Source organism: Melanotaenia boesemani, chromosome 4 (assembly GCF_017639745.1).
Source record: "Melanotaenia boesemani isolate fMelBoe1 chromosome 4, fMelBoe1.pri, whole genome shotgun sequence".
In the NCBI taxonomy this organism is placed as follows: domain Eukaryota; kingdom Metazoa; phylum Chordata; class Actinopteri; order Atheriniformes; family Melanotaeniidae; genus Melanotaenia; species Melanotaenia boesemani.
The window spans coordinates 20,858,108-20,881,590 of record NC_055685.1 but is presented as its reverse complement, the minus strand read 5'-3'; the positions used below and the strand labels follow the sequence as shown (position 1 = coordinate 20,881,590).

The window sequence follows — 23,483 nt, the reverse complement described above, 5'->3', positions numbered from 1 at the left end:
ATATGCAGTTGATTTCTTTTCTTCTTCTTTTCACTTTCACCATATTTTTTCAAATATAAAGTTGTTAGAATCATAATGTGTTCAAAGAGCAAAGTATAGCAAAGTATAAACTGCAATTATAAATAAAAATTACTAGCTATTAAACAGCGCTGTCACCTTTCAGTTGTTGTGTGTCCATGTAATTGATGCAGTTGCTATAACCTACTTTCACTTTTTAGAACTGCTTCAATATGTCTTTTCCGAAGGAAAGCAAGGACTTCTTTCCAAGTAGAAGTTGGAAGGTTTTATCTTGCAAAGAAAGCATCCTTGAGTTTAAGAAGTACCTTGTATTTTGTCTACCTGTTCCAGTCTCCTGTAGAAATAGATACAACAAAGCCCAACACGTTGCAACTTGAAAGAACAAACAATAGTGTAATTATATTTATATCTTATTAATAGAGGATTAAGTTGTTAATTTACTGAAGCTGCACTGTTTGCAAGACATTGTATGTATCCCAACCCACGAAATCCTTCAAGTTACTGTAAGAGTTGCAAGAAACAAACTAAGAAACTGAGACTTTCACAAATCCTTTACTGTGCTCTCAGACACTCAAATGTATTACTCAGTTAAGAGTGAAGCTGACTGATTTCCACTGTTAATCAAGCTTCACTCAGTCAGATGTGGCAGTGAAGGAGCCCCAGCATCGCTCACAGGACTGGGCTCACTGATCCTAAGAGGTCAAAGTGTCACAGTGAAACAGTGGGAAACAGCATCAATACCACCCCTAGTCAAATATCAATGGAAAAACATGTCACTCTTTATCTGGATGATCAAGTGCTGCCAGACAGCTTACTGTAAATGAAATATTGACTTTGTTCAGACACTGTTGAAGAGGTCGATATTGTATTTGGGTGTCTAAACATTTATATACATGTATTTACAGTTTTTAATTTCTTACATCTTTTATTTTATCTCCATTTATTATTTTCTCTCCCACAATTTGATTTATTTGGTAAGGAAAAGTATTAAAACAAAATAGAAATGCATCTGTTATTTAGTCTACATGCCACAGCAAAAATGGAAAAGCTGCAATGAATCCTGTTTAAATGTTGTTTTCTGTACTGTATAAACCAAAATATCTAAAACATGTTCATATATAAATCAATGTTCCAGACACAGATTTATGTTTAACAAACTAATCAAACTTTTTAAAAGTTTACAACAATCACTCTTTTATTATGAGAGATAATGCGACACCGCCTTGATGTGTATTACACTGTGACATGCCAGAAACCTGAGGCTGTACGTGGGTACATGTAACATCTTTCCAGAGCCCTGTATCATTAGAGTGACTGGTTTATTTCTTGATTAGAAAGAAATAAACCAGTCACCCATATCAACTGCTGCATCTGCGGCACAGTCAGCTGCAGTGTTGGGAGAGTTATGGAGCCTTTACAGCATCACTCTGCTTGCTGTTCCCAGAACTACTAACTGCACTGATGCACATCTGATGTCAGAATGACCGAAAAAAACAGCTGCCATAGAAAAACCACCGATCAGACATCAAAGACACTAGTAATCAGAGTGAGGAAGAGACTGACTGAGGCAATGAGATATGAAGTTATTTTAGTTTATCTACAAAACAGAATGGAACCATCTAATCGCATTATTATGCTTTGTGACATATTGAAAGATATAAATTCATGCAAATGAGAGTAGAGATCCTGCATGAAAAAAAAAGAATCCAATATTTCTTTGGTTCATCTTTAATATTTAGATTTTTGTCAAGACAGATGAAAACTAATCTTCTTATTCAGGTTTTTTTCTTCTTTTTTTTAATCAAAATGTCATATTTGGAGTTTCAATCATACCATCCCATTTCATTACGGTCCCATCCTTGCTGTCAGGACAAGACTCTCACATGACTAGTCTTGGTCAGATTCACACCGAGGATGTACCCAAGTTGGTGGTCCCAACAATAATCAGGCATTTTTCTTTATCTGAATTCAAACTTGAAGTTTTGAGTTGAAGGAGTAGAAAGATTTCTTTCTTAGATATTGTCCATAAAAGTCAACATTATCTAATTTCCTTTACATTATGAATTATGAGTCATAGCAGTAACCCCTGTGTCAAGTCTAAAACACTTTCCCATTGTTTATCAGATGGACTAGTGGTGAGAAAGGCCTCTGGGCTTCTGGTTAGTGGTTCAGTAGCTTATTCTATCCCTCCTGATTACTGATTACTGGTATTTCCACTAGCTGTTTTTTTTTTTTATAGATTTTCCTCTTTACTTTGCCGTCTATGTACAGTCTCAGTCAGACTTTTAAATTCCTCTGATGCTCAGCTTTGTTTCTGTGATTAGATTTTATTTCTTTCTTTCACTGATGTATTCAGTTTTGCTTGCAGTAACTTTCTAATTTGATGAACAAAATTTACAATAGTCCTTTAAAAAGATTGTTTTGTTTTTGTTTATGTAAAACAGGAAAAAAAAAATTGCTTTCAACCTATAAATAGGGTAGTAATTATTGAGGAGTTTTACCATTTAAAATCATTTGATATTTACATGGCATACCTCAGAGGTGTATTTTCTTCCACTGTGTACATTTTTGCTCATTTATTTAACAAAAATAATGTTTAAAAAAAGATAAAAACTATTTAATCAGGTGTAAATATATACAATGCATTTTAAGAAAGCTAAAAACATACTCCAAAAGTTTAGCATTGCACTCCAACAGCACTCTTGGACTCTCCCTGCTTCCCATGTTTAAATATAAATATGTACTTCCCAGGCAGTGAGAAACAGCCAGCTAACTGAACAGAGGTGTCAATTTAAGTTTTCTCAGCTATAACATGCTGACACAAGCATGACTCTGCTGCTCCGTGTCTGGCAGATTTATCCTAGAAACAGACCAGTGAGGGTAAGTGGATGATTGAAGTAATCATAAATCAACCAGACCCAGGCAGCACTCAATAATTTTATAGCTGTATAGTTAAAGTTTATCAAGAAATTCTACTATTTCTACGTTACTCCAAGGCTTTCATAAAAACAAGGACAAATGGTGGACAGCTGATGTTTTCACTCACCTTTGCGTTATTTAGAAACTACGGTCACGCGTACGGATGCATTACATCACGGTGGTCATTGCTGGGATTTTCTCCGTTTATTGTGTCCCTCTGTCCACAAACCGGACTGTCTGCTGCTCTTATCAGATAAACTACAGCTGAGCCTGAACTCACTCTCTCTGCACTTATTAAAGAGACCCGCCGACAAAAGGGGGCGGCATCAGTGGATCCAGGCTGGGCTGATCCACTCCCGCGGAGGGGGAAGAAAACAGGAGAACGCGCATTAATATTACATATACACATAAAAATAGACGTGGCATTCATACATTAATCATATTCTTCTTTTTTTAATATACGGAAAAGTTGAGTATTAGTACGTCTCTGTAGTTAAGTGAAATTTGGTAGCTTTTTAAAATGTATATTTTTTTTTCACCTTATATACAGTCCTAATCTTTAACTTATCATAATTCTGATAGGCCTATCGAAAATAGTAAATGCTGTAAGTGGTAAAAGTATAAATTTTTTGCAAGCTTCATTTAGGTGCTCATGTTCTAGCCACCGCTAGCTTAGCTTAGCACAAATCTCACATGGTGGGTGGGTCGTCTGTTGGGCTTGGGAGGTAACTGAACCTACTGAATAACATGTTCAGCTCATTAGCTCTCTTCAGACTTCCACCAGTCTGATCCCCTTTTAAAGCTGGTGATCTTTTCATTCCTGATCACAGATCCCTCACATGAGCCCATAGCTTTCCTGTCACACCTCCACTCTGTCACCCTGCAGCTCATTCATGGACTCTAACACAGCCTCCTCTCCCTCCACACCATAACACACTGAGACCTCCTCTGCCTCCACCTCTAGCCCGTCTGTCTCCTGCAGTCAGGTGATGAAATAACTTGAGAAACTGAATCAGAAAAAGGCTGCATGTCCAGATTGTGTTAGTCCCAGGGTTCTGAAAACCTGCACAGACCAACTATGTTGGATTCTTCAGCACCTTTTCAACACCAGCCTGAGTGACAAAAGAGTTCCTGTGCTGTGAAAAACATCCTGCCTTGTTCCAGTACCTAAAAAATCCCAATCATCTGAACCAAATTACTGCAGACTAGTTGACCTAACATCTCACATTATCAAAGTCCTTAAGAGACTGTTATTGGTTCACCTCTAGCAAGTGTCCATGTTTTAGGATCCATTACAGTTTGCATATTATAATGGGCTTGGTGTTTGAGACGCCATCATATACTTGCTTTAGAGAGCCCACTCTCACCTGGACCAATCAGGCAGCATTTTGAGGATCATGTTCTTTGATTTCTCAAGTGATTTTAATACATTTCAGCTGCTTTGTTATGTGAGAAGCTCCATAAATTCCAGGTGGATCCCTCCACAACCACCTGGATTTGTGACTACCTAACAAACAGACCACAGTTTGTGAGACTGAAAGGTTGTGTGTCTGAGATAGTGGTCAGCAGCACTGAAGCACCACAAGGGACTTTACTCTCACCATTTCTCTTCACACTCAACACCTGAGACTTCCAATAAATGCCCTGTCGTCTACAGAAAGACACTGATGACTCTGCAGTTGTGGGGCGTATCATGATAAACAAGAAGCTGAGTACAGAGAACTGGTCAGTTAGTTTATGAAATGGTGCAGAAATAATCACCCCATCTTGAAACCCCCCCCCCAAAAAAAACAAAAAAAAAAAACAGATGATTGTTTACTTGACTGTCTATATCCTTGGAGGTTCACAGGTGGAGGTAGTGGAGGAATACAAGAACCTCGAAGTTCAGCTCAACAACAGATTAGACTGGAAATGTAACACAGAAGCAATTTACAAGAAGCAACTAAGTAGACTCTGTTTCTTAAGGAAGCTAAGATCATTCTATGTCTAGAACAAGGCGTGGCATATCTTCTATAAGTGTGTTGTGGAAAGGCCAATCAGCTTTCATCTGTTGGGGCAGCAACCTCAGAGCCTGAGACTGCAAAAGACTGAACAAACTGCACAAGAAGCTGTAAAACACTCAGTATTTAACTGAATAGTAGTATTATTGAAACTCCTTTTACTTCTTGAGCTTAAATACAATCATAAAACCATGGGTGTATCGTATTCAAATTATCAATAGTGTTGATAAGTCACTTAAACAACTAAGGAAATGCTACAAAAAAGACATTTTAAACACACACACACACAAATACAAATACAAACATTGATGAAGAGAGAAAGAAATAGGGGAAAAACAAACATAACTTGTACATTTCTGAACATCATTTTCTGATGAGACTCTTAATGGGACATCCCCTTACCATCTGTAACTTTGGTTTCCAGTCTAGCCCCTCCCTTTAAATGAGGGAGGCTGTTGCTGTGGCAACTCTTTATTTATTATGCAGCCACCCATGAAAGACTCTTTTCAGATTAAAAAGAAAGAAAAAAAAGAGGAAAAAGTTATTTGCATTTCTTTTCGATTAATGATTTGGTGTGATAGAAGAAAAAAAGGCGGTATGAGATTTGTCTGAATCAAATGTGGGGGAGGGTTTCATCTAGATGCATCTGACAGCTCAAGTATTTTAAAAGGCTAATACACTCTTTGTGTGTGTGTGTGTGTGTGTGGTTGTGTGCACGCCTGCCTGTGTGCCATAGTCAAAGGGTACCTGTTTTGCATGCAGTGCACAGTGAGAGGCTCAGTAAAAAAGTTTTCAGTTTGTTTCAGCATCTCATATCCAGTTTCTGACAAAGACATGGGCACAGTAGCAGCCTAAAACTGCCTTTGAGTAACAACTGTAGGTAAAACTGCAATCAAAAACAAAGATTTTACCCTCAAAATGTATTAAAGAAAAAGTATGCACTGCAGTGTATCACATTTAATGATTTTTTTTTCCAGTATTTTAGAGTTTTGGCATATTCTTAATGGTTAAAGGCTAATGATGTATGAAACATTTATATATTAGCAGAATAAAATATATAATTACCTTAAAAATTGTAACATTTTGCAAATGAATGCCATACCCCAGTAATTCATTTATAGATATGGTGCATGTTTTGAGAAGAGGTTAAAAGATGTGCAGACTGAAGACTAGCAGAGTGGCAGAATAAGCAACTAGTTTTCATCACATTCATAATTTTTTTTATGCCACATATGTTTAGGACCAGGTTGCATTACAAGTTTGTTATGAAGTTTCTTCTTTTTTTTTTAGAAGGGCTAGTTTAAATATGAGTCATTAGAAGGTCTGCTATTTAATACGATCAATGTATAAAGGGGGTTTAAGAAAAAATGTTTATGGTGTCAACCCAAAAATTGGCCCAAAAATTGTTTTCAGTTGTCTTTTTATGGTGGGAATGAGAGACCGCAACAACATTAGGCACGTTGTGTATGATGATGAATACAAATGGAACCTTTAAATATTCAGAAGCAACAACTCTACAACATCAGGCTTATAAATGCATTTTGAAAGTAGGTGATGAATACAGCATTTCTGAGGTCAATTTAGAAGTTGACTTTCATCACATGTTCATCACATCACATCAGCACCAGGAAACCTTTCACTCTCTGACAATGGCTGTGTTACTCAGCTGCAAGGTGACCAGTAGTGTTAATAGCTGACTTCAGGCAGTTGTAGTCTGTTTACTGGCTGCTAATCTCATAGGCCTGTTGTTGATCGTTCACAGATAATCCCTGAAGCTGTAGTAGAATGAGCGTATGAAATTCTAACATGATGATGAAGTGCTCTGGAAGCTGTGATATTACAAATATGCATAGATTTGTTAAAGGTCAGAATGATATGTGGGAGAAGAATAAGAATTGACATTGTGCCCTTTAAAGAGACAGGGAGGGAGGTCAGCCTTGGGGCAGTGTAGTAAAACACTTGTACCTAAATGTAACTGAAGAATTAACCTGCATGAAACCAACATTTAATTATCAATATAATCAAATCAAAGGTTACCTCACATTCTCATTTAACTATTTTCATTTTGTGGGTGTGGATGATTAAAAAATATAATACTCTACAAATGTGCAAACACCTGTTGTTGAAGACCAGGAGAAAAGTATTTATTTATTAATTTTCTTAGTCCAAGAAACAGCTGCTGCAGTGACTGTAAAAACTGCCAATGAAACAGACAGAAGTTGTCACTCACTTGGCTCAGGGCTGGTGTTGTTACAACCTCCTGCACGTTCAGAAAAGCTACTGTTGTCTCTGATCCCAGAATTCTTCTTCATCATGTTGCTGATAAGCATCCCTGAGTGGCCCTTTTATCCACCAAACTGAGAAATTATACAACCAATGCCCATAAACTCTGGATATTGAGAAAATATACCTTCACCTACGGCAGAGTAAAAGTAAAGATCCTGCTCCTCAGGTGGTAGCTTGAGCTCCAGGATAAGGAAGAGTTGAGAGAAGCATTATCTCTTGCACATGGCCACACAGATTCTGATCTAGAGATAAACGTGCCAAGTCACAAGCTGTTTGACCTCTTGTGCTGTATGCTGCCTTATCCTGAGTACTAGCAGTACTGAGCCAAGCCCGTGCTGGTCAATGGCCTGCTGTGTTAATTAGCCATACGAATCACTGAATACAGTACAATACCAGACCATGCTGTTAAAATAGATTCTTCGTAGTAAAATAAAAGCAAAGAGAGGATGTGTAGTTTCATGTATTCCAGGGTTTAGATAAGGAATATGGCGTAGCAAAATATAGAACTTCATCGGAAACTTCCATATTTACTGAAAGTTAATGTAACAGCTAAATTTGGACTATTTTTAAGCAACAAAACAAGCAAAAAAATCTAAATAATTTTGTAATATGGTTCAATTAATTTGGTTTACTACGTGGCACTTTAGCCTATTTTCTGAGAAATAAGTGGAAGTAACTGATGTCCACCATAACAGGATACTCCACTACCATCTAGTGGTGGCCAAAGGGACTGTACCAGCAGTACTTCTGCTATCCATGAATACGACCTAAAACATCATCAGATTCTCTACCTAATTCCATTACCTGGAAGAATGATTATTATTGGTTAAATCTAATATGGGAGAGTCAGGTGATTCAGTCAGTGGGTCCTTAGCCCAGTGTGAGTTTGTGCTCTATTTTATTTAAAGAACAGGACTCTATTGAGGTATGATCATCACAATATATTTTAAAAATTTGCTACAGCATGAACAAAGGAGGTATTTCTAAGAACAGAGAAAGAGTTTTTTTTATGTTTATAAGGCTGGAAGAGAGAAATGAGCTGGTCCACTGCCAGGCAGATTGTGTAGAAATGGATTTAATTAAATGAAAATTTAATTACCCTCCACAGAAGAGGTCAGTCAACAAAAAAAGACCTTTATTAGCAAGAAAATTTTTGTGAGGCTGCAGAGGAACCCAGAGTAACTTTTAAGCTGCTAAAGGCCTCTTAATGGGTAATGTTAACATTCATGAGTACACCAGCAGAATACTGCACAGCAATGGTGTATATGATACATATTTGTGCTCCTAAAAAAAAAATTTAAATAAATAAAATAAAATAAAATAAAATAAAATAAAAACTTGAAGCTTGTTGGAGATTACCTGGACAAAATACACAGCTATTGAAAACAGGTGTTTAGTGGTGTTTAAACATTAGGAAACTCAGTATTCTCCTTTATACCATCTATAAAATATGATAGGAGTAGTATTTCAGTTTGAGTCTGTTACACTACATCTGGGACAGGACAGTCTGTCTTCACTTATGGATCAATGAATTCAGAATTATACCAGCATAAAAATTTCAGGACATCTGTCCATAGACTCAAGTTAAAGTTAGTCATGAAGGAGAGTGACAAAATGTAAATGATTTTTCTTTCAAAGAATGGTTAAATAAGAATAAATTTATTACTGTTTTGAAAGGATCAAGTTGAAATGTAATCAAGTGGAAAATTTTTATTGTGTACACAATCACAACGTGAAGCCAGATAAAACACTACATTCACAAGTCTTCTCAGCAGCAGAATAAATTTAGGACCTCATGACTCCAGGTAGAAAGAAACAAAAGACAGGCTTTCAGTCCACAGCAACATGTGATTTTATTCATTTCTTCATTGTCATCATCAGAGATACAAACTGCAACAGCACATTTCAGTTTGCAGCCATGCAGTCTAGTGATCAGAGATGATTGTTTGTTTAGTCATCAGTCTTTTTTTTTATTATTATTTTTCTTTGCAGGACTCCAGATTTTAAATGACTAAGCAGTGTAATAGAGCACCTATTTGCCATAGAAAGACATAGAAAGCTTGCATTAGAGAGAATCATATCTGAGTAAAAAAAAACTTTACAACATCCAGTAATTGCTCTCCAGAGTACAAAACACATCCTTGGGTAATGAATCGATTAGTGATTACTTGTACAGCTTCAGCATTTTTATGTGCCCATTATGAAACAGAAAATTTTAAAAATGTATATTTGACATATTGTCAAAAGGTTTAACAGAGTCATATGAAACAATGCCTTTCAGCGTGTGAAATGCTTGTGGAGTGCATTGACCTTTTGGGTTTACATGGCCTTTTCACTGGCAGAAGATGTTTGCACTGTTGCTATGGTAATCTTCCACTAACAAGGAAGTTGTGAAAAGGGCAAGTAAGTATGCAAATCCCACAGCAGTTCTACTCCTGTAAACCAGTGAGATGTAATGTAAAGGGCACCCATTGTGATGTTTAAGACTGTTAAAAGGTTGACAGCAGGGGGCATTGTGGGACACAAAGGAAGATGCTCAGACTGCAGTTAAACTTTATTGGAAGAACAAGCAGTATGAGACAAGAATACCTGATGCTCACTGTTTAAAAAAATGTTTTCTAACCATTTGATAGTCAAAATTTAAATTACAGGTGAATCTCACTGTTAAATCTTAAAGGGAAAAATTTCCCACAATCCTACTGACAGTCTGTTAATTTTTTTCCCAGGTTCGAGTAGCCTTTTTTCTCTTTATACGTGAGGATCGATTTAAACAGTTCCTGTTATTGTTCATTTTCAGGATGTTTTAAAACATCTCCATAGGATTTTACAAGCTTAACTGAAGATATGTTATTCAGCGCATGATTCTGAATTAATGAATATGTAAAAAAATAGTCTACAATGTCGACATTTTGGAAAGATTATAGAAAAGTATATAAATATACATAGTGCCCTTCTTCCAAATTTGAGCAGGTGTGATCTGGATCAGCACCAAAGACCAAGGGGACATCTGGGCCATTGTAGCTTTACTTTTCTTTACAGTCAACAGTGGGGACCACACACACAGGAGCATGCCACCTCGGGCCTTTTACGTCATTAACTTGATTTGAATACAGGGAACAGGAAAACACTCGCAGCATGTTAACACCCTGCAGGCCGGGGCTCTAAACTGTCTGATAAAAATAATTTTATAACATCTTTGCTTACTTAGCCTTCTCTCTTACCCTTAAATTTTGATATGTAAACATATCAACAGTCACAACATATAATTATCTACAAAATGATTCACTAACTAGTAGTCAGTGTTATAATTTGATGTGATGGAAAGTAGTAAAAGTTTCTATTTATTACAATCAAGTAAGATCTACTAGTGAACTACTGGTTGGCTACATTAAGCTTTAAGGTAATGCACCATTGTGAGTGTTGTCTTCATCAGTGCAATGGCATAGTGCAGTCTGAAAGGCAAGTGGTGACATTTGAGCAACAGAGACTAAGGATCTGCTTTTCGGAAAAATACAAACTCTCTTTAAAAAGCACAGAAAGTTGTCCAGAAGCTCTTATACAACAGTTCTGAAGATTTTTTTTCCCCAAATTCTTCAAAGAATTTTAAAACTATCTGATTTGTCTTAAATGGTTTTGAGGGATTTGTTTTCCAGAAATTTGACGACTCGCTCTGTGCTCATATCAGTGCAGCAATAGATGAGAAAAACAAAGCTGGATCTCAGCTAAATTATGACCATTTACGACTATTTATGCCACAGAACAAAATCAAATGGAGTGCAGCCTGAGAGAAATTAAGTAATATAATTAGATCAGTTTGCCAGAATTATTGTGTGATGGGTGATATTTTCTGCAGCATTTCAATATTTTAGATGCTTTTCTTTTATGTTTCTTGAATATTAGTCTAAACAGGAGACATTTCTAACGTGCACACTGACTCCATGACATTATGGAGGAGTTCTAACACATCTACTTACAATTACATAAACAAGGTACAAGAAATACCAGAGTTGGAATACACTGACATAATATCTGTGACTCTATATATTGTAGTAACATTGATACACCAGGGACTTGTGATGAAGTGGCTTTGCAGTTATATTAAAAACTGATCAAATCTGGTCTACACCATGCGTAACCAAATGAGCCGTTTTTTGTTTTTTTTACTGGTACAAGGCCACTATGATCTTTTGGAGGTACCAAGCAAATGAACCACAAGGCAAACAAACAGTGTTAGTCTACTGGAGGATGCAGTAAAACTAAAAGTTGTAACAGCAGCAATAACATGTTGAAACCCTGAATGAAGAAAGACACTGAAATCTTATTTTTAAATTGTCAGAGCTAATTAGCAGCATTACATTGTGAGTTGTGTTTGACAGTGACATCATCACAGACAGTTCATACAGTACTGTACACAGACAGCTAAGCAGGCAAAGAGCATTTTCAGTAAAAACAACTTGCCATTTGTCAGTTCAGTTAAAAATAAAAAAAAGGAACTTGTGAAGAGCTGATTTTTGTATGAACAAAACAGAAATGTGGAGAAATTCATTGCATCTTGCTCTTAGCAATTTGTAAACCTAAAAGAGTCTGCTACTGGAGGAACCTTACAAGGTGAGTTAGCTTAATATGTTTTCAGTTTCATGTGTTTTGCATGTTTTTAGAAGTTTACTCTGCATTGTGGAAGGACAATAAGAGGAATTATCACTCTACACGAGACAAAAAAAGCTGTCTCTGCTTGTCTTTCAGCAGTCAGTAGTTTTACTTCCAGCTTGGTTTCATGGTTCTGCTGGACATCAATAAGTCTCTGGGTTGCACAGACTTTTCAGAAAAGCTGCTAGACTTGCGAATGTCGTCCCGTGTTGTGGTTGGAGGAGGAGTCTCACTGCGATAGGTGCTGCGACTGCTTGCCTTCACACTTTGCACCCGTCGTAGGGTTGTCCCTTGTGGCTTCTCCTCACTGGTGTGAACTGTGGGTGATGCCCGACTCTGCTTGGTAGAACTTTGACGCCCACGGAGTGACGGGCTGCGAGATGGGGTGGACGGAACAGATGGGGGGCCCAGTTCCTTCTTGGTCCTGGAAGACGAAGCTACAGTGTTACGGGCAAAGCTGGGGACGTCAGAAGTGTTTTTCAAACTGTGTGTGTGCAAGCTGCTGTTCTCAGAAGAAGCTCCACCCTGAGTCTGTGCTTGGGCCTGGGCAAGTGCTCTCATGGTAGAACGGCACATCTTCTCCTCAGGTGCTGCCTTGGGGATGTTCCTCAGGGGTTTGGCGCTCGGCTTGTGAATGGAAGCTTTCCTCTGCATGGAATCACGCGTCCATCTAGAAATGCTACCTGTGGGAGCTCCCACCTTCTGGACTTTCGACTCATCAGGAGGCAAACTTGAGTGCCGTGGAGGTCTTGCTGTCTTCTCGTTCCTGCCCCTCGCTGGGGTGCTCTGATCACGCAGGGGTCGCCGGATCTCTCCACTGTCATGTACTAAAAGTCTCTCTGCACGTTTGCTGCCTGTCCTGGTGACTTTGCTGATGGGCACAACCTTCCGCATGCCCTGGCTCTCGCTGCTGGTCAGAGTTCGCACTCCTCGACCTCCGCTGCTCTTGGCTACTTTGCTGCTTTTTGTGTGTGCTGGCTTTTTTATGCTTCTCAGTGCATCTTTCTCCACGCCCTGTTTTCCTTCAGCTGTGTCACAGCTCTCTGTGTCCCACTCTTCTGTGGTGGGAGATGGAGCCATGGATGCTGCATCCACAGATTTTGGAGTTGAGAGCTCATTGGTTGAAACAGACTGTTCGTTGGGTGACATAGACTGCAAATTAGAGGACAAAGAGCTTGGATCTTGCTGGCTATCCTGAAGTTTGCTGTGGTCGCTTCTAAAGTGAAGTCCTTCTTTTCTGAGAGACGAGCTTTCAACCTCTGAATAATCTAAAGTGACAGAGCAGTCTGTTTCTGTGTAATCGAGTATGTAAAACACTGGTTTCTTATTGGATCCCGATGTATCCAAAGGGAGGGGTGTATCACAGGTTGTTGATGACATTGTGCTGTAGTCCTCCTCCTTCTCCCTCTCAGAAGAGACCCCAGCCTGTGTGGCAGAATCTACTTTACCATCCCATCCCTCCTTTAGATCTGCTCTTTCTTCTAAATCTTTTTCATGTGGGAGGCTCTCCAGATTCTTGGGTAACTGTGGTTCCTTTTCCAGCTCTGTCACCAAAACACCCCCGTGGTTGACAAAGTGCAAATGATTACTGTTATTGTTTGGACTAGGTAGGTCAAAAGCTTTAGGACCTCGAACTAATGTATGTTTCTCCACATTGACATTCATATGGCCGGTAATTGATGGATTGGGTAGATGGGAGGGCTTCTGAAAGACGCAAAAAGAACGAGGCAGAGCGCTGCTCTCTGACACAGATAAGTAATTATTGTTGTTGTTATATGGGTCCTCATTATCATTTAGCCCAGAGGAGGAAAACCTGGCCAGTGGGCTGATAGGTTCAGTTTCTGCATGAGGAGACGTCACCTGTCTGTCACATCCAAGCTCACGACTGTCGTCCTGCCCTAAAATCCACGGCGTCGTCCTCCGCTGGTGAGGACGACCTGAGCGAGGTAAGCTGTTAAACCTGGAATAGTCAGTGGGATTCCCTGTGCTCCCAAACAGCTCAAGGTATCCCTGGAGTTCACGATCTGCTATGGAGGTCATGGTGTGACGGTGGCGGCGGGCACTCGCAGAGCGTCCTAGTGGGCTGTGTGGACTTTGAGACCTCTTCTGAAAGAAGTCCAGAAGGCCTTCCTTGGTAAGCATTTCCACATCGTTCTCGCTGCTGCTGCGACCAAAAACGCTGTTCTGATCATCACCTGACCACGCAAAACGCTTTTCCTCCAGTTCTCTTAGACGCCGCTGTCTAGCTGCTTCCTTCAGCTCACGGTCTGTGTTGTCCTGAGAGGAACAGAAAGGTGAGGAATTTTAGAGGGGGTGTCACAAATCAAGAACAAGAACACATATCATGATGGGATCCACTTAGAATAAAAATAAAATAATTAATGAAACAAAATAAGTGAATGGTTGTTTATTTCTCTGTGTGTTGGCCCTGTGATGGACTGTTGACCTGTCCAGGGTGTACCCTGCTGATTGCTGGGCTGGGCTCCAGTTTCCCTACGACCCTGACTTGGACCAAGCGGTAAAGAAAATGGATGGATGGAAGTAATTTCTCTGCTAGTATTCCCATGTGATTAAAACACAGGGACGTCATGGTTACTAATGTGAGGAACACAGTGTGAACAACTTTCTTTGCTTTTGAAAAAGACAATTATTGATGATTTTGTTCACCCCACTTATTTGAATTATTCAAAGCAAAACACATTGTTTACATCTGGGGCCTCATTTATAAAACAACGAATGGAATCCATTCTGTGTTGTGCTCAAAAAAGAAAGATCAGATCATAGAGGTGTGTGCACACACCGTTTAAGGCAAAAGAAACCAGTGTATTTGAAAATGTGGGCATATGGACCAGCCTCATATTCAGCCCTTTAAGCATCCAGCTATTACTGATGCTAAGTAATGAGCTTGCTGACTGGTGGCTTCTTACAAACAAAGGAACAACAAAGAGAAACAGAGAAAATTAACAATTTGTTTATTTATTTGAGTTTTCTTTCCTTGACCAGAATTAATATGGACTCATGTTGACGATGTTAAATGTGGTGATTATGCAAAGCTGTCTAAATACTTTGCTCTAGACTTTTCAAGAAATCCAAAATCATGTCCAGGTGAAGAAAATGCTTTGGGTGAAGCAACTAGAGAATTAAGAGTGTTTGTTGGTAACAGCTACAATGCCTCCAGTGTGAGTCCTACAGAAAGTCTGTTTACTGTAATGATTTTGGACCACAAAAAACACCACACACATTACATTATACATTGGAAGGATTTTCAAAACTTAAAAGTTACCAGTCGAAATGATCTTTTCCCTGAAACTAACCTTGACGGCTTTGTTAAATTTGATGCAAAAGTCTTGAAAGATGCGGAAACACTCATCCAGTTTAAAGGTGTCCTTGTCTTCACAAAAGAAATCAATGAGAGCATTCCCCTCTTTACGCAGATCCAGTCTGCGTCTCTTTAGGTCCTGAAGTGTCTGTGCTGAGTTCTGAGGCAAAAGAAAACACACACGCACAATTTCTTATCATCTGTTCACTTTATAAAGCTGTCATTTTCTGTAGCACTTGAGTCAGCAGCTTTAGAGATGTACAGTGGCCTGGATCCAACTTTCTGTATGTGTCTATGTATAACATATTACATAACTGCTGCTGCTTCACCTGCAGAAAGGGCTCCAGCTGCTGCAGTAACTCCTGGTCTCCTTGAATTTTCTCCTCCAGGGATTTGCTTCGGACATATAAGGAAGAAAACTCCAGCTCAATGTTTTCCACTGAAATTCTGTGTGAAAAGAGCAGAAATATCAGGAACACACTTGTAATACATGGAAAGCATACTGCAAGCTAAGGACATAGCTGACTGCAAATTGTTAGTATTTTGCTGATTGCACTGATAGGTATTAAAAAAAAAGACACAATGAGATGCTCCTGAGGGGAGAAGGGTGGTGTAATCTTGATTCTGTGATGCAGCAATTGCATTGACGCCACAAAGGCACAACCTTGTGAAGTTGACAGAGCCTGACTGAGTCACACTGAGCTCTGCAGTGACTCTCATATCACTACACTTAGATGTCAGCTGGGCTAATGAGGCCAGACTTTGCTGTACTGATGAATACTAAACACCTACATGGTCACTAAAGCATTTATTCAAATTTATAGTAACAAACCTTTGGACCATTTGGGTGTGTTGGTGGGGAAGGTTATATGCAATACATTTCACTGGAATCCCCTAATTATTTTAAGAGTCATTATGGCCTCAGTGGCAGAAATATTACTCCTTTAATAAGCATGTTGGCCGTCACTCTGTAAGTGACTGGCTCATGTTTTTAAATTCTCTATAATATTTTTCACTAGTCTCTTCCCTTTATGTCCTTCTAAAGATCTGAGTTGGTAGATGGTGAAAATCATGGACCCAACATAGTGCCAGCATTTCTCTCAGTTTATACACTTTGCTCTTGCTTTTACAATTCACAGTTTTATAATCTGTGCTCTCTTTGAATTGTAAATCGTGTGCACGGATTTGCATTTCTCTCCAATAGAGAGAAGTCATTTTTATAAATTTGACGACACTGTACATATGGTTTACATAGGAGGGCACAGATTAAAACCCATACACATAAATTGCAAACCTGAATGCTAAGACTGCAAATCATATACCGTTTATAAACTGAGAGAACATCTTTTCACAGCCTCCATTTTTATTCTCTGCTAACTCCACATAGTCTCTGTACAGAAGCTTTCACTGGGGGACAAGACTTTTACAAAATGTTTGATGCATTGTCCCCATGCAGTTGCACATACATGTGATCTGATTATAGAAAAAATATAAATATTTATTAAATAAAAATGAGCAAGAGGGGTTCTTGCTTTATTTACCTGGCGGCACTCTGTACATCCTGAAGTTTCTCTGGAAACTTGAGCAGCTTCTCGTCTTTCTTCTTTGCCTCCTGCGTCAAGAGACATTTAAAAATTTACCTCCAAATAATTGGTTGTGCTGAAGTACCTGAGTCATTTTTGTTCAGTTATGTAAGTGTTGCCAGCCAGTATTGGCTCTTTAGTGTTTCCTGTCACCATCTACTGTACACCAGTCTCACTGTAATTACAGTGTTCAGACACCGTGGCTTTGAGTTGTCTGTGATTGAGAAAAAATGTCCCCTGTTCCTTATTTTATTACTGTGCTCTTATCTGGCTAAGCTGTAGAAATGAGGATACATGAACAACTTCGTGTTTATAGGAAGCTTTATCATTCCTAAAAGCTGAAAGTATTGTATTGAATAACAGTTTCAAAATACTGAATAATAATAATAATAATAATAATAATAATAATAATAATAATAATAATAATAATAATAATAATAATAAACAAAGCCTCGCTTACCATGGCAACAAAATGCAACAGGTTCATTCCTGGCTTGTTGGCTTTGGTATCCGCCAATGACAGAAGAGATGACAGTTTAAACCCCACAGCATTTCCTGCGTAACCACCCTGTAAACAAGATATTTGAGTGGCTAATCTCATAGAAGCACAGAAAGATGTTCATGGATAAGACTGAAAATAGATTCATTATTGTCTTGTTCTCGTCTGATAGTTTATCTGTGCACACAGTAGACCTCAGTTAGTTAGCGTCACAAATACTGGCATGAAAATGTCAACATTTTCATAAACTTCCAAAACTCATTTCGGTACAGCTGAATGGGTTTAAAGTGAAGGGCAACAGAGTTAGTAAAGTTGGAAAATATAATTTTTTTTCAGAAATAACACAAAGTAACCTCAGTCTAATAATCTATTCCAGATAGATAAGAGTGTGGTTCTGATACCATTTAAGTTTAACAGCACTTACAGCATTCATGATGTTTCCAGCCTGCAGCACCAGATGAAGGATGGCATGAAGATCTTCACAGTTCATTAGCTCTACAGGAAACAAAATAAACTCCATTAAATAAACGCAATTTCACTTTCTAACACTATCATATAAGAAATTTAAGCAGAAATAATCTCTCCCCGCAACATTCATCAGTATTTATTTACAGTTTATTTTTCTTTTTGACCATTGCTTCTTTTAGTACTAACAGTGATGGTAAATGTGGGATGTTTTAATTAAAGTGTGCCATAAATGTTTCAGTTAATCATCTCATGCACTGTTTAATTGATTGCCCTGCAATGCAGTGAAAAGGTCAAGGTACTGTGGAGGAAGGTTTTAAGAAAGATCCAACACAGCATAAAGAGTAAGCCTATGTGATTCAGCTAAAATGACACAGTGGATCACTGATGGCATACAAATAAGCTAAATTTGTCTCTTTGTCAGATCATAAATTCCCAGAATATAAATGAAGTTATGTATTTAAGTATGCACTCTGAGAGAGAACACCTGTAAGTTATTTTACTGTAAATGCCAGCATCGTTTTGGCCACGCAAACAGTTTACCACCAAGTTAGTTTAAGTTGAAATATGAACAATTGTTATTTAAAATTTCACATTTACTTGAGAGTCCTACATAGGAGTAAGTGTACCACCTTTGGGGGCCGATAAAAACTCATAACTCCACCCAAACATCAGTATCATCATCAGTCGCATGTGTTGAGTGCTAACTGGACAATTAGCACGTTAAGCAACGCTGTTATTAGCATTAAGCTAAACCCAGAGTGCTCACAAAACTGCTGGTGTGGCCGGTAAGTCTACGACTTTATGAATATTTAAAACTTTCAAATGACGACATCTTGGTAAGAAAATAAACAGAAACTGTTCAAGGTGTGTTTTATAGTATAAAGGACAAAAGAGCACAAACGTGACAGACTTTTTTTCCATTCTGTCCCCACATGGCTGTATCATGTGTGACACCACCTCTAACAGCTCAAATTTCTGGGTCACTTGTCTGAATGTGTGTGTTGGTGTGGGTAGCACAGCCTGTGTGTCATTACCTTTAGTAGCAATGCGGACAATATCAATGTCATGGCCCATCAAAGCACAGCAAGGGAAGAACTCCTCACGGAGGACCATGGCCTCGATCCGCACCTCAAACCTGTCAGATGGAGCAGAGGGAGCTCAAATATGAGATCGAGATGGAGCCAATTCTCTTGTTTAATAAGGTGCAAGTTCTGCTCTTTTCCGATGGGGAAAGTCAAATTATAGGTTGTACTATAAATGACTAATTTTTGTTGTATTTTAGTGGACACATGATGTGCTTTTGTCCAATCAATCAGCATTATCATCCATGAAAATTCCTGCGATCCTCCAAGTTATACAAATACCCACTTACTGCATGTTGCTGCTGAGATGACAAATATAAGTTAATTAGAATTTTCCACAAAATTTTGAATCCCTATAGCCCAAAAATGCCATGGAGGACCCTTTATCCTCCCCTCGTTGCTGACTTCACATTCCCCTTTGATAAAAACTTAACTGTATACAGCTCATCACCATTGAAATCAACTTACCGTGGCACCTGGATTAGGAGGTGCATAAAGGAATCGACCAGTGTCAGCTTGTCTGGATCACCTTTATAAGCCTTTAGCTTCTTGATCTGCAGAGAAAATAAAAAGAAAGAGGAAGCTTGGCAGATGCTTTAGTTTTAAATCCATATAAACTGTCTTTGATAATCTTTTATGCTATTCATACTTCCATACAAACCAAACAGACAGATAAACAAACAGACCTCCTCTGCATCAGGCAGGAGCTTCACCAGGTCTTTGAGCAGCTCTGCTCCATAAATCTTTCCCTCCCCTCTTCGTATGTCTTCAACAATGGAGTGGTTGGACCTGAAAGACAACTTATTTCAGTTAAGTTAAATAGTTAATAGCACAGGTGCTCTTCATGAATGCCTACAATGGCTTTTGAAGGCCCCAATTCAAACTGTTCCTGAGATAGTCATTTCTGTCTGGTTTGGCATCATTAACAGGCAAAATGGGTGATTATTCTCTCCTGACAATTGATTCCTCTCCAGCATTTGTCCAGCATTCACCCTGTATGACGTTGTAAATACAAACTCAACCATAGATATATACCAGTCTTTTTTTCTATGAGTGCTGCAGAGCTTATAACTATACATGAAATGCATTCTGTCATCTCCTGTTCATGAATTCATAATATTGGTTTCTGTAGAGTTGCAACACAATCCCAAAGTACAACACTTCCACAAAAACAGACCAACACCATTAAAGATGGCATGTGGTACGTTTACACTTTACAATGCAACATGAATATATGTAGTCCAATACAGTATTTCTACAGGGTGTTATACATTTATATTTAGCTGAGAATGTATCAAATATAAATTGGTGCAGCTCTTGAGGCTGCAGTTTGTTGAATATTTAACCCAATAAGAGGGATAAAGGTTTGTAACAATTCTGAAAATGAGAAAAAAAAAATCACCGAACAAAAATCAGTGGTCTCCAGACTGTATCAACAGTATCTTACAGAAGTTAAGAAGCTGGATGAAGTGCAGCAGCTCAACAATGAACTTAACCACAAACATACAAGAAAGATTACGTGGAAGCCATGGTGGAGAAGGAAGGAGGATGATTGCTTCATTATGGTAGCAAATTGAAGGACCCGGAAGGTGAGTTATCTTAGCTTTGTGATGAAACACAGACAGTTCATTACGTGTTGTTATACACAGAATACATGTGGATATAGAGTTAAAAACAACCAGAGAATGAAAGCTTGGTAAGGTGTGCAACATCATAAAGACCTGTATGTGTTTTTTATGCTAATTAGCCACATGGCGCCTCTTAGGACGTTGGCCTCAGAGGAAAAAGTAAAGCACGAACATTACAATAGTGTTGTTTATCTTTTGCTTTGTGAACCATACTGTGGATTTGAAATCATCATAGACCTCATATAATATATTTCTTCTTTGCAAGGTGAGAAATAAATGAAAGGACACATCTGGAACAGATGTTCATGGTTCATTTACTGAATTTCTGAAAAGAAAAAATCAGATTCTGGTAAAACTTTATGCTAATTTAACAGCTGTGGCTTATCCCCATAACAATGATGGCTGATGCCAGTTTTTCCAGGAGACTTTCCCTGTATTAATCACGTAAGGGAAACCTCTGTAAACAGCTGTCACTCTGAACATTCTCTAAAATCCACACCTGCAGTTTTGTTATTTGTTTTGTTCTAGTTTGTTATTAGTATAAAAGAAAAAGGCTGATGGTACACTTTTGACCCAAATCTACAGAATTCTGGATAGTGATATCAAAACTTCAAAATGTTCCTTTAAGGACCATAATGTGTATATACTGGACAGAGCAGTGTTACATACTGGTCAATAAAAAATAAAAATCCGCAGCTACAAGCAAACAAGAACTGAGATGAAGTCACTGCTCTTACTTGGTCCTGACTCTGGACTCAGTCAAATGCCATTAAAATACAATGGGGAGCCATGCAAATAGATTGTCATGGAAACCAATAACATTTTGCACCAACAATCTATGACTTACAACACGAAATCTGGTTGAACAACTTTAAAAATGAATATTTATAAATCAGAGACCACCCTTTAGACAATAGACACAGACTCAGAACAAAACTACTGTCAACTATAATGACTTTTTTTCTTTAGTAAGGGACTAAAACAAACTGAGTGAAAATGTTTTTGATATAGCAGCAGATTATATGTGTTTAATCTGAAAATACACAATAGCCATGACGAAGCATGGGAATTCTTTTTCTTTTTTTTCTTTAGTTTCAAGCTAAATGACAGTGAGTTTTATTGCAATAATTCCTATTGAAACATTTGAAATATTATGCATCTGTATCTCCTTGTGTATGACCCACATAGAATCAGTTTTTTTATTATTAATCAGTTTTCATGTTTATACTGTCCTGAACCACATGCATCATAATTTTGTAACTGGTGCACTCTGAATACCAATTATGTCTAAATCTAAGTCTATATTGATACCGACCAATCTCATCATGGCCACTCAAGTCAAGCACAATGCATTATAAGGATTTGTGATTACATTTGGTGAAAGACTTACTTCTTAAATTGCTTGAGAAAAATACCCACATTCATACCCCTCTTTGAGTCAAGGATGCTGATCTGGAAAAAAGAAAAAGGTAAAAGACAGTCAGACCCCTCTGTAGCTCAAATGAATTATGACGAGTGTGGATGTTGCAGAAGTGTGTTTGTTTGAAAACCACAGAATTCAATTCATATTTTCATGCAATCATTTTATCATTCACAAATTTATGTGCATCGTATGCATTTTCTAATGAGTACCATCAAAAAATGCTAACAGCTAATAGACAGCTGCATTTAGGTTACAGTGTTTTACTAAGGTAATCAGATTAACTCAAACTCTTTGATCACTGCTTTCAGTTTTACAGTTTCTTACATTTCTGATTATCCTTCAGCACAATTTAGACAAGTTTAGGTTTTAATAGCAAAATGTGAACTCTAAGATTTTGCTATCTTAGAAGAGTTTTGTTGTTCAGTCCAACAGATGACACATTTCAGAGTTAGACCAGCTCTAGTGAATAAATAGAAATGAGACTAAGTGAAGTGGCTGGTTATGATTTGTTGGACAGCGTGCAAATGCAGGCCTGGGACAGGTATGTGCAGTGAATATGTTACATCATGAGATAAAACAAGTAATGGAGAAAAAGGATGGACTGAGTTTTGTCCTTTGGAGAGAATAATTCTTTTGGTGTTTGAACTTTGTGTCACAGAAACCATTTACACACACAAATTGTATTACACAAAGAAATGAAGAGAAAAGGAAAATATTACCATATGAATCAATTTGTAATATCAGTTTACTTTATGGTGACTACTAATTTCACTCATTTATCATATGAAAAATGACTACTCTATCTGGGTTTTGAATTGCTTCTGGACTAAATTAAAAAAATACTTTGTATTTTTGCTGTATGAATCAGCTGAATTGTGCAGCGAGTTCAACTTTAAAAAGCACATGAAACAGAAAACCTTCTTTTGTGTGCAGTCATTAGGTCTTAACGTCAACATTCTTCCCTGGAAAGTACTCAGGTTTTAAATTTTGACCAATGGCAATCAGTTCATTACTGATTAATTCACAGCCATTACTCCTCATGCAGATATTGCCTTACAGCTTACATGCTACTTTCCAGGAGCACATAATACAGCAAGCATGTCTTCATTCTGTCCATGAACACAAATGTCTTTTTCATAAACAAAGAAGGACTGTAACCAAATACTGTTATTCAACTACTCCCTGCAGGGATGTCTTGATAATGTAGCAGTTAGGAAAGGTGTATGCTGTAGCTTTTTATTTATGACTTTGGGATTTTCTTACCCCATCCATGACGTTTCTAACACCTGTGGTAATCATAATATTTTGCACATGTTGGAAAATACAAAAATACTCTCACAAACAAAGTTGTAAGAGTCCTGACATCAGTTCAAGTAATAAACAACTCATTGAACGGAAACACTGAATTTAACTTCACAATCTGAAATAAAAGACAAAAAGCAAAAAAAAAAAAAAAAAAAAAAAAAAAATCCTAAGTAACATTTGCTGGCTTTTACTATATTTAGCTGCCAGTAAAATCATGACAGGCCATTTTCTTTTCTTTTCTTTTTTTTTCGGAGGGATCAGGACAATCAGAACATTGCCAATGTTTACGAACAATACAAAAAAATA

At 37.9% G+C, this 23,483-nt stretch overlaps 1 protein-coding gene across 1 annotated transcript in view; it reads right to left on the bottom strand.

Annotated features, from left to right (window-relative positions):
* Positions 1 to 8,960: 8,960 nt before the first annotated feature.
* fhdc1 (FH2 domain containing 1) overlaps positions 8,961 to 23,483 on the bottom strand; it is a 32,116-nt gene continuing 17,593 nt past the window's right edge. Inside the window, exons 3-12 of the mRNA XM_041983817.1 lie at positions 21,840 to 21,901; positions 19,508 to 19,610; positions 19,290 to 19,375; positions 18,774 to 18,874; positions 17,696 to 17,766; positions 17,233 to 17,340; positions 16,731 to 16,801; positions 15,519 to 15,636; positions 15,185 to 15,349; positions 8,961 to 14,147 (exon numbers count right to left, since the gene is read on the bottom strand). Coding sequence (XP_041839751.1) covers positions 11,979 to 14,147; positions 15,185 to 15,349; positions 15,519 to 15,636; positions 16,731 to 16,801; positions 17,233 to 17,340; positions 17,696 to 17,766; positions 18,774 to 18,874; positions 19,290 to 19,375; positions 19,508 to 19,610; positions 21,840 to 21,901 — 3,054 coding nt within the window. The 3' untranslated portion in view covers positions 8,961 to 11,978. The remainder of the gene's footprint in view (positions 14,148 to 15,184; positions 15,350 to 15,518; positions 15,637 to 16,730; positions 16,802 to 17,232; positions 17,341 to 17,695; positions 17,767 to 18,773; positions 18,875 to 19,289; positions 19,376 to 19,507; positions 19,611 to 21,839; positions 21,902 to 23,483) is intronic.